This window comes from Oreochromis aureus, linkage group 2 (genome assembly GCF_013358895.1).
Source record: "Oreochromis aureus strain Israel breed Guangdong linkage group 2, ZZ_aureus, whole genome shotgun sequence".
NCBI classification, from domain to species: domain Eukaryota; kingdom Metazoa; phylum Chordata; class Actinopteri; order Cichliformes; family Cichlidae; genus Oreochromis; species Oreochromis aureus.
The window spans coordinates 5583909-5602588 of NC_052943.1; the positions used below are offsets into that span (position 1 = coordinate 5583909).

General features: G+C 45.5%; 1 protein-coding gene across 1 annotated transcript in view; it reads right to left on the reverse strand.

Moving 5' to 3' along the window:
- The window catches only part of tenm2 (teneurin transmembrane protein 2), a 112046-nt gene extending 98082 nt beyond the window's left edge, over positions 1–13964 (reverse strand). The window contains exon 1 of the mRNA XM_039622778.1: positions 13913–13964. Within this exon, the coding sequence (XP_039478712.1) occupies positions 13913–13964 (52 nt within the window). The remainder of the gene's footprint in view (positions 1–13912) is intronic.
- Positions 13965–18680: the final 4716 nt, after the last annotated feature.

Consider the following 18680-nt stretch of genomic DNA (forward strand, 5'->3'; position numbering starts at 1 on the left):
TGTGTGTGTGTGTGTGACTGTGTGTGTGTGAGAGAGGTTTGAAATCTATAAATGAAAGTGTGGGTGAAAAGGAGAGGAAATGAGATAAATATGAATTGACAATCTAGCAAAAACAAAGGGATGACAGAAAATCAAACCGCACACTGTCCGTACGCTCTCTCTTCAGTGTGTGTGCGCGTGTGTGTGTCTCTCGTTGGCTACGATGTGTGTTTTCATGAGCCCTTTATCTTGTTTCGCAGGGCTCGTTCCAAAGCTGTACGGGAGCAGCCAGTGATCTCAGCAGTGCTGTTGTGCCCTTAAGCACAGCCACTTAACCCAGACTAACTCACTCACTCAATACACTCAATACCCAGTCGGGTGAAAATGGAAAGCCTGCAATGGCATGCTGCTTAACATAAAAGCTAAAAAAAAAAAAAAAAGCAGAGAGCCGAGCTAATGCTGTGTCCACAGTCCCTGTACTTGTCATATCTGCTATAGCTGAGGATGAAAAGCTGTATTTGTCTGTCTGTGCATTTGTGTGTGTGTGTTTTCCTTAGTGGCTAGCTAGGGGCACCGCCACAATGGATGCCTCCATCAGCTATGAGGCAGATAGCGACTTAGCTTTAAGTGCTTCCCTCTGCTTTGTGTACAAACACACGCACACACTGGTGCGCACACACACCTACACACACACGCACACACATATTGAAATGAAAGGTCAATTTCTTGCCAAACCACTGGTCTGCCCAAGAAACCTGAATTGATTGATTTGACTCAATTGTACTGCAGGCTGAGATGGAGAAAAGACATCTGACAGAGACTGACAGCACACACATCTATATTCACACACACAAACACACTCACACAAATATACATACATACACATACATACATATATATTTAAATATATGAGGAGAAAATAAGTTTCTTGTGTGCTTCATGCAGCAAGATCCAAAACCAAAAAAATCAAACAATTCTGTCATTATCTATTATGATCACTGTCACACACACACCTACACACCTTGGTGTGAACCTGGCATGGTAGAAGTGCTGGAGGATAGGTGCAATTGGATCACTCTATTCTAGTCATGGTGTCGGAGGGGGGAGATTTTGTGTGAACAGATGGTGTTTACCTAGTAGCAGGTTGATTGGATCACCTAACTACCCCCCTCTGCCGACCATACCATTTTAGCAACACCAAGTACACAACAGACACACGCACACAGGACGCAGACTCTTGGAAACACGTGCACACGCATGCACACACAAACAAAACAAAGAAAAAACCCAGACGTACACGCCATTCCTCTCATCGGAATGAGGGGTGATAACTCGCCAAGCCGCTGTCGGGGAAAGGATAGAGATAAACGAGGGGTGACGAAATGAGAGAGAAAAAGAGCAGCTACAGAAGCAGCAACAGAGATAGAGAATGAGGGAGTGGAGTGGAGTAGAGGAGAGGAGAATTGGGCCACTGGTGTTTTTTTTTTTCCCCTGGTCTGTAGTTATGTAGGTCACTTTTCCCTCCAACTCGGGTGTGGGGAATTTGTAAATCTGACATAATAAAGCATTTGGCCCGCAGTGATGCTTCTAAAACGTTTCATCTCTTCTACCTGTGTTCATTACACCACTGCAAAAACTAGATGAATGCAACTCTACTTGGTCATCTAAAGATCCCAAATACAGTAAATGACGGATGAAAGGACAATAACTGATTATTTCCGTTTTCTCTTTATTTCTGGTTAGAATCTGATGTTGACACAAACATGTGCTCATTCATCGAGAGAAGTCTGCAAACTCCACAAAAGAAAAAAAAAAATCCAATTCCTTTATGGCTCTTGAATTTCACAGAAGGCCACGAATGTTTGGTATTTCATGCTTGCCTTCCTTCCGAGACTTTTCTTGTAAGAAGCGGTGGGCGATCTGAAGCAGAACGACAATTCCCTCTCTCATTAATAATTCACCTGTAGCTCTGACTGCACCACACCGAACCAAAGAAAGAAAGAGGCGGAAGAAAGAGAGAAATACAGAAACATCACATGGCTGTGTTTTCTTGATGACACAGCTTGTCCCGTCAGTCCTGAAACGTCAGAAAGTCAGCACGTTTATGCAAGCGCAGATAGACAGACAGACACACACACACACACACACACACACACACACACACACACACACACACACACACACACACACACACACACACGTGCATGCACAGAGGGGCAGACGGCATAGTGTATGAGGTCTGACAGTGCTCTCTGAGGACCAGCTTGTGTTGCTAAAATAAGGGCAAGTCTGGAAAGAGGTGGATTCCCCTGGAGTGGGGCACAGAAGAGCACTAAAAGCTAAGTGGAGATAAGAAAAAAAAATAGCCTCGAGAACTGGAGGATGAGTGAGAGGATGAAGGAGAGGAGGAGAGAAGGTGAAGGGCAGTAGAGGGAGGGGAAAGAATCGAGGATGGAAGAGAGGAAGGAAAGGAAATGTCAGGAAAAGGAGACAAAAGTGTGCTTGTATGGTGCACTTTTAGTGCAATATATTATTATTATATATATTTATCCTGGGACTCATAACGTATGAATGGCTATATGATGGAAACGCCAGAGAAAATTTTTGAGAATTAAAAAAATTACAGGAGGCTACAGCAAAGCTTAAGTGAGCGACAGGCGTAGGAAAAGTTTAGGCATTAGCTGGTTAAGCGTGGTGTGTTTCTTATGACACTCTCAGTCAGCCATTCCTTTTTTCTCGCTGACAGCATTTGTGTTTGTATGTATCTAAGAATGTAGATATTTGTATAGAAGCGCACACACAATTTATCCCCCGCCAAGCAAAGAAGCGAGGCAGAGGGATAAATATTTGTCTGTTTGTCGGCAAGATTAAGCTAAAAAAAAGAAGAAGAAGAAAAATAAATAAATAAATAAAATGGAATATCTGGAAACTGCAAGGACGGATGCATTGTCAGAGTGCCCTTCAAATTATTATTAGTATTACATTATTTCCTTTTTGCCAGTCGAGCCTTAATTGCAAGCGTGAGATGTTATCCACTGAATCATGGCTGAACTTTCAAAAAGATGCGCATACTCTCACTATCTCTACGCCTCAATTTTTAACTAAGCGAGTAGTACGTTACTTAGTTACAGTGTTACAAACCCACAAATACGCACGCACACGTGTGCATGCATTCTAAGAAACAACAAAAAAGAAAAAAGTAGCGCACACTCTCTACTACTTCACAACTTGGCGTAGAAGCTGTGGAAACACATGGAACAAGGGTGTTACTTTGGCAACATGACTAAGAGCTTTTTACTTCTCTTTTTCCGCTGCGCACCATACAACACTGTGCCTCCTCCTCCTGTTTCTATCCTTCTGTTTCTCTCTCCCTCTCTCTTTTTGCCTGTGTGCCTCTTTGTCCCTCGCCCTCTCTCTCTCTCTCTGTATCTCTCCATCTGTGACTGTGTGTAGGTACATTCCTTCTCCATTAGCTGCTTTTGTTGCTGTGCCAGGGGACACCGTGGGGTGGGCTGGGAAGGTGGGAGGGAGGAAGAGATCTGGAGAAACGAGTAAGAGAAAAGGACGACAGAAAATAAGAGCTACAGCTGGATGCAGCACCTTATCCTCATGCTGTACCTGCTCTCATATACGGGATGCACTGGAAAATGACAAGGTTCAGGGGGGACTGTATGAAAGACGCGAGAGCCAAAAACAGCAGAACAAGGCACAAAATAATAGCTCTGCAGATTGGCAGCACTGCAGCGCTGTCTTTAAACGGGATTGCTTTGTGCGATTGTAATTTTTGGGTTTGTTTTTTTTATGCATATGTATCCATTGTCTTAAGAAAACAAGCAGCATTCGTGGGCTGCCTGCTGGCTGATGCTGGGAAACAAAAACATTCAAATGAGCTGCTTTTTAAGTCATTCTTGGAAAGAAAGGGGAAAAAAAGAAAAGAGAAAAACCTTTGATATGTTTCACTCAGCCATCACTCACGCGGCATGTTTTGACTCCCCTACTTTATTTCTTCCGTGCCATATTTGCTTGTATTGCTTGTTTGTTCTCAAAGATGAGGTTACGGGCCCTGAAAATTGGCAAGTGGTGCTTTAAATTTGTGTGGCCTTGATCAGGTCACGCAGCTTACAGCAGTAACAGAGAGCAGTGCTTCTCAGTCAGAGAGCCCTAACCGAGTTTTAAAATATTCTTGAGGGGAGGCTTTTATCAGGAAGCTTTTTGGTGTCTGAGTTCAGCTCCGGCGGACAAAGTCATCTCCTTCCGTCCGGCTATTCTAATTGAGGCTGCCACGAAATGAAACGGCAAGTCTCCCTGTCTGATGCTGATGCAGCCTGGGTAATATCCTTGCTGCATCCCCCAGTGCGCTGTTTCAATCTCACCCAGTCGGCGTGAGGATGATAGAGCGAGATATGAGCGTATGGGCACCGAGGGGAAAGGGAAGTGTGGCTGTAAACAACCTCAACCTGTTCTCAGAGCTCCGACAGACCTGGAGAAAGGGATGAGACGAGCTGGAGTGTGTTTGAGCAGAAACACTCCTCCTACTGTCTCCTCTGTCTGCCTTTTCTCTCTGCAATCCCTCTTTCCCTGGGAGCCAGTGTGTGTTTGAGTGGGTGAAACACTGCCACAGTCCTATTGCCTCCCATGAGACGCTACTTCAAACAGACTGGAGAAGTACTGCCAAGGGTTCACTTGCTGGATGTGTGTGTGTGTATCCCCCATCTATGTGTGAGTATTGTGTCTATACACGCAGATGCTCTCTGTGCCTCCGTGTGTCATTTCGCTTTCATATACTCCTATAGTTATTTTAAATTCATTAAATTACACACGGGCACGTTCCAAAACAAACTGTCATCAAAGTGGAGTTCGTATATAATCAAACACACCCTCACTTTCTCTCTCTCTCGCTCCAAAACACACATTCGCAGACAGACGTGATTTAACAAATCCATGGTGTCTATTAGGCGTGAAGGCCTCCCCGCTGTGTGAGACATATTAAAACTCGGATTAGTCCAAAACAATTACAAAAAGCTACAGATCCAGAGCCACGGATGCTCTAAGTATGTTTGTGCGCACGCATATGTGTGTGTGTGAAATTGCCTCTATCGCCCCATGTGGACTTTATACTCTGGGGGTGGGAGGCGGAGGAATTGCTCACATTGCTCGCGCAGCTCACGTTTTATTTAATACTTGGCAATTGTTGATGAGCAAAGGTAGCGGGGACCTTGAAGCACTATGCTGCTCTAAATAAAATTGAAAAAACAAAACAAAACACTCTGAACAGAGCAATGGCAATGACTCAAGTCTCATTATATCTGTGTGGTTATGTTCCAACAGCGATGCGCAGTTAACAATGTTAAGAACCCTGACAAAAAGAGCAAAGGGAAATTTGCTGACACTATTATACAAATACACATGATGGAGCAATGCTTTGCTCCCGTTGCTGGTTTCCGAAAACTCACCTGGAAAGCGCTCCCCTGTTCCCCCGCCTCGTTTCTCCTCTCGCACGCTGCTGCAGCAGCTCTTCAGGCGCTGTGCGGGCTTCCGGTGTGTCACAGTATTAAAAGAAACAAACTTGCGTCTTGTCTATAAATCATTAAAAGACTTAGCCCTGAGAAGCATGGCTGACTTGTTTGCACAATGTAAAACGAACAGGGCTCTTAGATCATCTGCTGCTTCTTAGAGTAAGAACAGAGATAAGTGGATCATCACGGAGCTGCTGCGTGCTTGCAGAACAAATTGCTAAAGGTCTGGAGTGCACATTGCTGTGAATGTGTGTATATTTTTGTCATTCTTATTAAGCAAATCACCCTGAAACACGATTTCTAAACACCCTTCCCAATATCTGTTATGTAAATCTTTATTTTTAATTTCATGCATGTGAAACTCCTCCAAACTACCTCTCTGTATAAAGTTTGCAAACTGCGCTTCGCTACACTTCCCTTCCTCCCTCGACTCCTTTGCTCTCTTTGCTCACTCCTCTCTGTCCATCCGTCTCTTCCTCCCTATCCTCGCCGACTCTCCATCTCCTCCTCAGCAGAAGAAGTGGGAAGTCTACCTGCTGGATAATCCTGCATTACATCCCTAATCCCCTCAACGTGTTCTCACACACACACACACACACACACACACACACACACACACACACACACACACACACACGGTAAACAATAGATTCGGCTTTTGGAGGATTTACACACCTGCAGGTACTGCAGATTTTTTTCCTTTTCTGGAAGTAGTAAGTAATAGCAGTAGTATGTGCATTATCAAGTGACAGGTTTTCTACAATCTCCTGAAACTTATAGAAAACATTCACTGTGATTGGATGTAGAGGCACAGTCCTTTATGACTATAAGACTGAGCCGCTGTTAGTGAAGGGTCTGCTGACACTGAGCTTATCTAAGAAGATATACGAGTGTAAATATAAGGAAAAGAAAACAGAGGTGTGCAAACACTGAGCTTTGGGAGTACGTGTGCGCGCATATGAGGATCTTCTCTACCGGGCGAGAGGCAAAAAAAGGTGCGATAATTGAGAGCAACAGAAAGTGAGAGCGGCGTGGAAGATGGAGGCAGAGCAGCGGGCGAAAAAGAGAACAGAAAGAAGTGGGGACGCGGGGAGTGCGAACATCTCTGAGGAGGGGTTCTCATTAAGAAGTGGCTGCGGGGTCCAGCCACTTGGCATTGATTTGTTTTAAAATCCAAAGCTCAGCCATCAACAGGCTCGGTGTCCTCAAGTCGCTGTCAAAGCCAACAACCGCACGCATGGCACACAGGCCTGTTTAACAGCAAGTCAAACCACCAAGATATTTTTCTCTTCTATTTCTCTAAAATAACAGCCGACACTTAGAATAACACAAGAATATTTTTGAAATGACATTAATAAAATATTTAACTTGTGTTTCATCCATTTCTCTTTCAGAGTTAAATGAATAAATCACAAACCCAAACCAAAAAAACCCAACAAATCTAAACTCCGCAAACACTCAAGTCTGCGTCTGCTTTCACATTTTCCAGACTTTTTCTTGTGCACGAGCCTCTCAGCGCGCACAAGTGTGCGTCTGTGTGTGTGTGTGCTTCTCGCTGAATAGCCAGTGAATAGAGGCCATAGGCAATCAATAGCAATCTACGGCCAGCCTTCGCAATGCTAATGGAACTGTGTGGAATAGCTGGCATTTGGCCAGTGCCATCACTGAAGCATCAGTCTGAAAAGCACACATGTGTATACACACAGAGAAAAAGGTTAGACAGACAAAAGGTGAGAGCCACAATGTGTGTCAATATGAGAGACGGTGAGAGTGAAGTAGACAGAGAGAGACACACATGCGGCGAGATGAATGTGCCGGGTGACATTGTTTAGGTGATCGAGAATGATCGATGGAATCATTTCGGTGCCCCCTTTGCCCTCCTGCACGGCCCATCTCCCCCTCATCTCCCCCTTAAGCGCTGGTCATTAGTAACACAGGCACATGCACACACAAACACGCGCTAACACACATGCACAGACTCCTTTTCACTTTGTCATCATCCCTAAGGCAAGGTCACAGCGCACCGTCTCCTCAGCACACGTCTTCTGTTTAGTAGTTGGAGCTACTTTCTGCTGCATTAGGATGAGAGCGGCGTTAACGCTGGTAATGAAAAGAATGAAAAAAAATGTTATGTAACTATAGATTATGCATTGAGCTACGAAGCCACATAATGTCTTATTTGTGCAGCGCAACACACAGTGACATTTACAAGTCTTTTCAAAGTCAGAGTCTACAGTTCAAAGTGAGCTGAATCTAGTGAGTAAATCCCTCCTGAGCTGTAAATATGCCTGCACTGTGACTGAGCGCAGAGAGAGAGAAATAAAAATTAATAAATAAATAAAGAAAACCGCAACAGAGAGAAAATGGAAGCCGTGATGATGTTTTTCTGTTTAATCGTCTCCTGGCGGAAGTGAGAACATTATGTCGAGTTAATTGAGGGAGAAGTGAAAAAACATTTTAGCTGAATGTGTATCACCCCCCGCCCCCAACCTCACAAAATTGATGGACGGCTAATGTACGTCTTTCGGATGAGCCATTTCGTTCTGTTCGTCAAAGTAATTCCGAAGTAATAAAACTTGGTCTGTAATTCATTACTCTTTGCGTGGAGACGAGCTTAAAGTCCCCCCCCTCCCTTTTTTTAAGTGATTTAAGGCACACACATAATCGATAATCTCTTTCTTAAAAATGAATGTGACAGCACCACAGTGAGGGGAAGAATATAGCACGAAAGGGAAACCTCATTTTGCACTCTCCATCAGTGCCATTTGTGCATTAAGCTACTCAAGTATCCAAACACAGCACTGGCAACTGGGAAAAGAAGCACCTCAAGCTATGCCCTACACAAAACTACGGCAATGAGGACAGCTCCTCCGCTAGATGCGAGTACAGAAACACCTCCCTTTCTGCACTTGTAATACAATCCTATATTTGACCTATTTTTTTTTTTGCGCAGCCAAAATACCTGACTCTCCCCGGCAGAAGCAGGGCTCTTTGAAACTGCCGGGTGTAACGCACTAATGCATGAGCTGTTGTCCTCACCCAATCCCTTAAAATCAGCTTCACATCTGTCCTGACTTGACAGCCAGGGAAGCAGCCAGTAGCTGGCGGCGCGGTGTGACTCACAGTCTGGGGCTGGAGGAAAGGTAGTCACTCCTCCTTTTTTTTCTTCTTCTCCTTCTTTTTATGGTAATAACACAGAACCTGAGGAGAGTGTTCACGAGAAAAGAGGAAGAGATGCAGGAGGGAGAACAAAAGAAGAGGTGAAGAGTTCAGGAAGCTGGAGTCAGTGCTTTGGGGAGAAGGATATTAAAGATGAAGGGAGGTGCTGAGAAGGGATACGTGGACGGGAGGTAGGAGCAGCAGCAGCAGGAGAAGCAGCAGAGGGGTGCAGATAGTAGAGAAATGCGAAACATTAGATAAGATGAGGAATGAAAAGGAGAACGGTTAGTCGGGTTTCGAGTTTACAAACAACGGCGTGATGAGTCAATGAGTCACGGCTGTCGCTGCTACAGCAGAAGGTATAATGAGGCTGTATAGATGAACGATGGCATCTCTAGGACAAAAACTCGTTTCTAGCAGAAATATGGGGATCAATTTATCACTTGAGCCTGACTGTAATTGTGACACTTTCATCTGTCTCGTAGTTAGCTTTGGCACGGATCGATCACTCAGAGCGTTAGTGTTGCATGGCTAACAAATGGCGTAACGCTGCATCCTACACAGCTGCACAGACTCAGGGATGGGATGCTTAAGGGAAAATTAAAAAGGTGAATAAAAAAAATGATGAATACATCTAAAAAAAAAAAAAAATCGAATTCTTCTGCATTAATATGGAGGAGAAAGTAAGAGAAAGGGCTTTAAATTAACTGTGATGCCACGCTTTTGTTTTCTTTCTCCTTTTCTAATTTAGCTTTTGAAATGAAAGCAGAAGAGCCAGAAGAGATAAGAAGACACTGAGACAGTGTCAGGCGTGGATGGAGGGATGCTTAGAGATATGAGAGGAGTGGGATGTGTTGGGGGTACAGGTGACACACATGGCAGCGCCACATGCAGATGGTACACATGGATGAGCAGCCAGGGCAGTGAAGCGTAAAACCAGCCAGCTCACTGATCAGACACACACACACACACACACACACACACACACACACACACACACACACACACACACACACACACACACAAAAGCATGCTGAGAACACCAGTTAGCTTGCCAGCCCTTTACTCACCCAAATCACCACTGTGAAAATTAATACCGCCAACCGTCCATACAAAAAACACTCACAGACACACACACACACACACACACTTTATAGCAGACACACATACAGTATACCGTTCAGTAATCAATAAAGGCATTAAATATTAACATAGGAAAATGTATCTATAAAATTTGTGAGGAACCCTTTCTGAAGCATTTTACTTTAAAACTTTAAAAGTGTGTTCAATTAAAAAAAAAACACTCCAGGATCCTAAAGTTTTAATATTGGCGTGTTTAAGCTTAACGATTCTTTTCGCTTTCCATTTATTTATTTTCCCTTCAAAATGGACTCGAAAAGCAAGATTGACTACCAGCTTTTCAAGACACACACACACACACACACACACACACACACACACACACACACACACACACACACACACACACACACACACACACACACACACACACACACACACATCCAAAAAAAACCCCAGCCACATAAGTGCTTACCTGATGAGAGACAGGTCAGACAGAGCAGTACAACCTGAGCCCCCTCCCTGCCTCAATCTTGTGATTCCAAACATGCACAAACGTGTTATACACCAGCACTGATGGCCGTGTGCACAATAAAAACATGGGGTGTTGGGGAGGACACAAGGGGCTAAAAGCAATCTTCCAACTGACCTTGAGTGGGGAGGACAAAATGCAGTGATGGAAGGAAGGGGGGGGGAGAAAAAAAAGCCAATGCGACGAAAAGGGAGTGAAATACTTAATCTATCTCCCCTGGCGGAGGGAAACAAATGCTTTCACTGTGATTGAGGACGCATCGCCCTCACACACCAACACACACACACACACACGTATACGCGCATTCTGGCTTAAGGTGGAACTGGAAAGCAAAGCGAGAGTGAAACTCATTTTCCTGAAGCAGAATGGGAACACAGAGAGAAGCGGAAGAGGAATTTGTTTGGGGAAGGCGGAGAAGTACAGAAGAAGGCAAAGAGGCCGAAATAGGTGGAAACATGGGGGGTGGGAGCAGACAGAGACAGATGGACGGAGTAGAGACAGGGACGGGAGAAAGGGAGATGACTGCTAGTGACCGGCCTTTGTAGATGACTGTTGTTGCTCACTTTTGAGTCAGCTTCACTGAGGCAAAGTCTTAATGACTCATGACCCGATACTCCGCATAATCAAGCTGTGCCTGTGTGGGTCTGCGTGTGCGTGAGCGTGCGTACGAGCCACTAGTCTTGTAACAGAGAACTTTATTACCATCTGTTCCCACACATGCTTATTTGTTTAGCCCTGACATCCACGTCTTCTTCAATCGCTTTGCTATTTTTTCCCTCTCCTACTCTGTGCCTCTTCCAATCACCTCTCCTTTTGTGTGTGTACACCCCCTCTTCCTCCTCCACCCCTCGCTGCCTGCGTGGAGGGGTTGTGTTCCAATAAATAGCGTCCGACCCAAAAAGGAAAAAAAAAATCACGGCCATTATCTCTGTGGCTTCCTAACTACCTCGCTCGTCTTGGTGACATGGAATCGCGCTCCAGCCATTTTAATCAAAGCATGTGTGTGCATGTCAGCCTGTCTGAATGTGTGTGTTTGTGTGTGTGTGTGAGTGCCTCAGTACCTGCAGAGGCCATTAGGTGGAGCTGGTGCCTGGCTTAGAGAAAGGGAGAGAGGTAGGCTGGATAGCTGAGCGCAACGGAAGGGAAGGCTCACTCTCTTCTACCTGGTATCACAGATTTTCCTGGCAGTGTGTGTGTCTGTTTTTAAAGGTGTCCAAGTGTGTTGTAGGCTGGATTGCTTGTGTCCAGGGGAATCAATTATTCATGGTACAACGAGTAGTAGAAGTGTTGATTACAGACTTAAAAAAGCAAAAGAAGAAGAAGAAGAAGTAATATTATTTTTCCCTTTTCTTTGTAACCTTAAATAAAAGCACAGGTGTGCCGTTAACAAGCATCCAGCTAGCCCTACCTTCAAAAACGAAACAAAAAGAAACGCCTTAACTGAAGACAATAATATAAAACAGACTGTGTTTAAGGACAATACCAATATCAATTACGTTCACACGTTTACCTGTGACAGCGTTTTGAGTTTTAGTTTTCGCAAATGTGCTGGAAATCAGCGAGACTCTGTGTGAAATTCCTCACAATAAGATTCTGACACCTTGCATGAAACACGCAGATCTTCCCTCTGATTTGTGAAACCCCCCCCCACACACACACAAACACGCACAACACAACACACAGACACACATGCACCTGTGCGACCACAGATCTTGTTGGCAGTTGAGAGAAAAAGGGACGGTAGCCTGGAGGAAGGGCAGGTGTCCACAGATGGAGCTCTCTCTGTCTCTCTCTCTCTCCCTCTCTGTGTCACAGATGGACCCAATCACACCTATTTCTCTCTCAAATGCCCTATAGCTACATAATCGGTGTGTGCGTGTGACTCTGACTTGTTTATTGTCACATTAAAAAAAAGAAAGAAAAAAGGGTGTATTCTGAATGAGCCTCTAAATATGCATACGTCTAGCCTACAGCGGCGAGCGTGTGTTGTTTTTTGTGGGTGAAGCAGAGGCTGAGCAACGAGGCCACGCCAGACATCTATCCCACCTATCAGTCTGCGTGTCGGTCTGCTCGGAGCCAAAGTACAACGTACGGCAAATATGCTCACAGTCGGATGTTGTGATCATCGCAGTTAAGGACAACTTTTAATTTTCTGCATATCTGGTGACAGCTGAACACGTGCGAGGTGGCCTGCGGGGGGTTTGTCTGTCTCAGATAGCGGGGGTTCCCACTAGCCAATGGGACCACACAATCTGTAAAGCAGGAAGTGAACCACCGATCTGTCATCTGTCTTCATAAACCCACCAGTCAGGACCCTCCTAATTAGTCACCATAGAAACCATGGCTAATTCCCCGGTCTGCCATGCCAATCACGTCCTGTCTGTGGCAGCAATCAGAAAGGCACATTTATCCACCACTGGGCCGGATCCCTGTAACAGATGAGTGTGTGTGTGTGTGTGTGTGTGTGTGTTTGGTGGGTGGCTTTGTGTGCATGTGTATGCGTGTGGGCGGTTCAGGGAGTTTGTGTGAGCTTGTCAAAGGCTTGTATTTCCTTAGACAATGTTGCCTTTATCTTAAAAAAACACACGCACACACATGCGCACACATTACGCCTGTCTAGCTTGTAAATTCATAATGTTTGTTCAGATAGGAGGCAGATGTGTCAGAGCTGCTGAGAGGGGTGTGTGCCACGTTGTGATTTTCTGTGGGAACTGTTTGATTAGCCTGACGAGTGCTAGCAATCCCCACACACCCACAAAGCAATCAAACAACTATTATATGGCTCGCACACAAACACAAACACGTACATGGATACAGACGTAGAGATGTGCCGCAGACGTGCTTAACCTTTCCCTCGGAGGTCAAACTGTTCGGTCAAACAACACCGCCACGCTAAAGATGACCCCTGCGGGTCCGTTCACACGTGGGAGTTGAGACTCATCAAACCACTTTTATTTTTTTTTTTAAATAAATGAAACTCACATCTAAATAGTCAATCAATTGATCAACAGCAGATTAAAAAGGCAAATAGCTCGAAATAACCTTGTAAATATTGAAGAACACACAGATGAATACATTATAGATCGACGTGGAGCGGGGTGGAGAGGGGGGACAACCTGTGTCCCATCCATTTCTCCCCATCAGCTGCCTGTCAATCACTGCAATCGCCGTCAATTGGAACGTGCTCACCAGAAGGCTGGGGTGGCTGACACACAAAGATGCTCTTACATCCAACTTCAAATCAATAAAAAAACCCACTCGGAATCGCATCCGAACGGCGCATGCTGGCATTCACGGATGCCAATCATAACTTCAAGGGCACATCAAAGCCAAGTTCTATTCAGATGTATGCCGTTTGATCACCACCACTGCCTTCACCGTGCACGCACATTCTCGCACTTCGCCATATGTATATATATATAACCTGTGATATAACGGCGAGTCATTAAAATTAAACATGTGCAGGCTGGGAAAAAAAAAGCATAAATAATTCAAGATCCGTGTGTGTTCATCCACAGCAGACGAATTACAGGGGTTTGCGTAGAGTGAAGTTTGAGCGTGGCTCTATTGTTCCCGCTGTCTGCAAAGAACACAGCACGATGCCATCTGACCGCTGTAGTGACAAAGAAGTATCCGAGAGTCCTACCTGTCTCGTGAGAGAGGGTCTTGGTCCTTCCTGTGTTGCCTGCGTGATGCATCGCTCCGTACTTGTCGCTCTTTCTCATTAACCCTCTACCCTTATCTCCTCTCCTCCACGCTCCACTCCTCTCTGTTCCCTTAAGAGTCCTCTTTTCTTGATTCTCAATCTTTTGCACTCTGTTTTCTCCCTCTTATCAAAGTCCTCGCTGTCTGTCGCCTCTGCCTCGCTGTTCTTCTTCTTCTTCTTCACTCTTGATTTCCCTCCCTTCTCCTCTCTCTGCCTATTTCAGTGAGCTCTGTGAAGCACAATCCGCTAGCTGAGTGCTGGAGCACCGCGCAGGAGCAGAGAGAGAGAGAGAAAGAGACACAGAGCAGAACGAAGAGCTACGAGCACACGCACACACACACACATACATGCGCGTGCTCGCACACACACTTGCGCTATGTGGATCGACACACTTGCGCACGTGTAGCTGTTGCTCTGCAGAGATGAACGGCACAACACCAAAACACCGGGGGGGAAAAAAATGATGAGCGCAATGCCCTGCACTGCTCTCCCTGCTTTTCCAGCAGACTGCAGGTCTTTTTGTCTCCCCTCCTGCTTCTAGTCCTCAGTCCTTTTTTTGCTCAATCCGTCACAGATCAAGGCCAACTCGGGCACAGGGGAATGGATGGATGAGAAAACACTGAGAGTGAGAGCGCCTTTCAGCCTGTGGCAGGCAGAGCAGAAGACAAGGAGAGATGTGGCTGTGGCTCCATCCTCCATCTGCCCACAGCTGAGACTGAGAGCAGACTCAACACACACACGCACACACACCAGCTCCCTTGCCCTCTCTCTCTCTCTCTCGCTCGCTCTCTCTCCCTCGCTCTCCCAGCAGCGATGCACCAGCGAGATGGAGGGGGAGGAAGGATGACGGCGGGAACTAACGAATGAGCCGAAGGAGAAAGAGAAAAGGGGTTGGGGTGAGACAGTGAAAGAGGGATGGTGTACTGGTAGAAAGGAGGAGGAGGAGTAGGAGGTGGCAACGAGGGCGGCAACACGCAATGGAGCCCACGAGCGCTAGAGAGTGAAAGAGTGACAGAATCATGGGAATGTGACAAAGCATGCACATTAGAGGAGAAGGGAAAGGATAGAATGGTTACGAGGAAAATACAAGGGAGTGGGTGTGAGAGAGGAGAGATGGAAAAAGAGAGGAGGAAAGGAAAGGTAGGAGAACAGGGGTGAGGTTAAAAGGAGAAAAGACGAGGCAGCAAAGCGGAGACGTGGAGCAGGACGCGGGGGAGGAAGGGCAGAGGACACTGCGGCGCTGAAGCCGGTAATATGTCAGATCTCACATGGGCACGCTCACATCCACACCGTGTGCCTAAAAAGGAACGATACAATGTCAAACAACGCAGGACGATGGCAGCCTGTGAAACAACACTTTTTAAACCTCTCAAGATAAAATGAAAAAGTGAGAATGGTACTTTTCATTTTTCTTTAAAAAAAAAAATCATAAATTATTTGTTCAGTGGCAGACAAGGATAAACAGAACCTTGCACATCAAGCTTGTCAGACAAATCTTCTAAAATACAAAACTGTGCTTCTTTATGTCTCCATAAACGGACTCCAGCCAAAGTCTCAGGTGGCAGGTTACCAGGTGAGTGAAGGTCCTCGCACTGCCCAGCAGAGGGCACACATCTAGTCAAATGTCAACCACAAAAAGAAAAAAAAGGCTGAGGCCAACCAACTCATCATGTTTTTACAATATTAGCATAACCCCACATGATTAAACACATTAATCAACATTCAGTATGCATCCAGGCACATCATTTAAGACACTTATCAGACATTATGCAGCGATGCATCTTCAAAGCTGCTCATCAGATATTTCAACGCTACTATGAAGGATATATAAGCTAGTCATTGGTAAGCCAGTCTGTGCGTTTCTCTGTTTTTGCACGCCGGAGAAGCAATGTGGAAGGTAAACTTTGCTATGAGTCGGACAACAAGGATGCCGCTCAAAAAGAAGTGGACGCTGATTAAACAGATACAGTCTTGCATGCGGTGAGGAGCAGGTATGAAGCTGCTACACAGGCAAAGAATCCGGTGTGTGTAGTAATGAAGAGAGAGGACGAGATGAGCAGGTATGACCCATAAGGCTCTACTCCAGGGGACCACTGTCAGCCCCATTTTCTATTTCTTCATGCAACATTCTCACACGCCATTCATCATCCTCAACGAGTCACGTCGTGACTTGTGCACAATGTGCCGCTGTGGCACCCCGGTGTGCGCACACTCCGGTTGATATGTGGGGGCACGTACACACATGCTCGCACATATGTATGCGGAGATCAAGAGCCGCGCGCACGCGGGCAGGTACTCTCCCTCGGCACCCATGCTAGCAGGTGCTGAGAGTCGATTTACGGCGGGAAAAGGAAGGGGTGGCGATTGGGGTGGCGGCGGAAGAGGGTAGAAGGGAGGGGTAGTGGGGAGGGTGGGGTTGCGGTTATGACTTCATCATATTAAAGTTGAGCGCGCAGCCTGGGTAGAATTGGAGGGGGTGCAGGAGGAGATGCTGGATTTTTAGATGAGGTTCACGTCGATTTGTCATGATAAAGAAAAAAAAACATCTGAGAGAGAAACAAATTGCTTTTTTGACAACACCTTGTAATACTCCATCATGCACACACACACACACACCCCTGCGCATATACACATGTTCGTACACACGCACGCAAACACAAAGCAATGCATTTTCTCAAGCTGGCTATTTATCAATGCCATTCAGCATCATTATACCTGGCATATCTGTATAACCATATATATCAGGTGTATACATGTATGAGAGCTACACACACAATTTCCCCACTCAGTGTGAATTGCTCACTGGAGAGGCCGTTCAACCTGCTGTAATTCAGTATAGAGGACACAAGGCTGTGCGGAGAGGATGTAAAGAGAAGCAGACGTATGTGTTAAAGAAAAGAATATGCAAAGGTCACACAGGCAAAGGTGAGCAAGGATCATGTAACGGCATGAGCTGAAGCGAAACCTGTGCAGCCTTTATGCAGATTTATATTCCTTCTTTTCTTTTCTTCATCTCACTATTACACTCACAGGTTAATACAGGGTTTCTAGAGCTCAAACTACGAAGTCTAAATGGAAACCTGTCAATTTATATATCCCTAGCAGGTTACTGAGTACTTTTTTTTTTCCTTTTCATGCTTTCTCTTCAGCACTTAGTTTCTTTCTTCCCTCAGTGACACTTTTTGTTCTTTCTCCCTTACTTTGCTACCATCCACCTACCTTCTCGTTTCTCCCACTACTACCCGCCTCATGAACTGAAACACCAGGGGATAGTGGGTGAAGAGGAGGGGAGAGGGCAGGTCTGCTGTAAGGTGCCCCATGGGTTGAACATGGTCATTTGTCATGAGGCTGAAAGCTAAAGAAAAGACTAGTTAACCTTTACAGCTGATTCCCGCAAGACGGGAAAGAACACAGCCAGGCAAAACACCTCCAGGAGAAGGCGGAGCGTACATGCATGTGTATACACACGCACACACACACGTGCACACACACATGCATGAATGGCGCTCGCAGCATAGTCTCCAGAAATCGATATCTACGGGAAGCAAGAGGAGGTTACCGTTTTTACACCACCACACCACCCTCCCTGACTCGCTTTTCCCTCGGCATAAAGACTCAGTGTCTCCGTGGTCCTTTTCCTTCCTCCTTCATCCCACCACCCCCCAATCCTTCTCATCCCCACACCCTGCCAGAGTAATTAATCACCTTGTGCTAATGAGCTATTAACTAATGACAGATTGACATGTCGCTGCCTGTGTGCGCATGTCTGAGTGTGTCTGTGGAGGCATGTGTGAGTGTTGCCAGAGCCACCCTCGGCACACTAATGTGATTAATAAGGTTAAGCTCTTATTACTGAGGGAGCAACAAAAAAAGGAGTACACACACACATACACACACATGCACTGGTGCAAGGCCAACATGCATGCACAGAAATACAAAAGTGACAAATTTCTTTCATGCACAGGGCAAAGAATGACTAGTGTCAGGCCGCTTCAAAGTATAAATAAAACTAGGTCACAGAAGAAAAAAAAGACATCGAACGCTACCTTTCACCATATATTCTCATTACCCAGAGGCTGACTCTGCTATACACTATCACATCTCGGGGAAAAAGAGGGAAGCATTCCAGTAAAGCACTTCACTACAATTGAGTTAGAACTGCCTAAAAAAAAGAAAGAAAGAAAAAACGATAAAAAAAACTACAAGTCTTCTTGTGTCTTTGTCAACATTTTCAGTCACTTGTCAACATTTTTACACCGATTCAGTTGACGACTCATAGGTGCCCAGTTGTTGGTTTGCTGCTGCTGACACATACCAACACACACACACACACACGCCTCCTATCACCTTAAGCCTGGTTTCAGCACCACGGACAGCTACACAAAGGAGGCGCTTTATGAACACATTTCAAGAGTCCCTGGAACAGCGTCCTTGTTTTGGTGCACAGCGAGAGACTCCTTCTTTGTAATAACACTCGCATCCTAATATGTGTACCGAACGCACCGAACAATTACGGTACCAAACAGACACACTATATCAAACCGTAACGCAAATAGGAAGGTACTGCTTGAGACAGGTAGTTACGCCTGAAGAAGTCACTACCTGGAGTCTGTTTAATCAGATGTATTGGACTGTAATGTCTCTGCACTCCAATTCTAAGAGAAATGTAGTTACAGCGAGATCATTTGATACTCAAGAGAATCCTTGC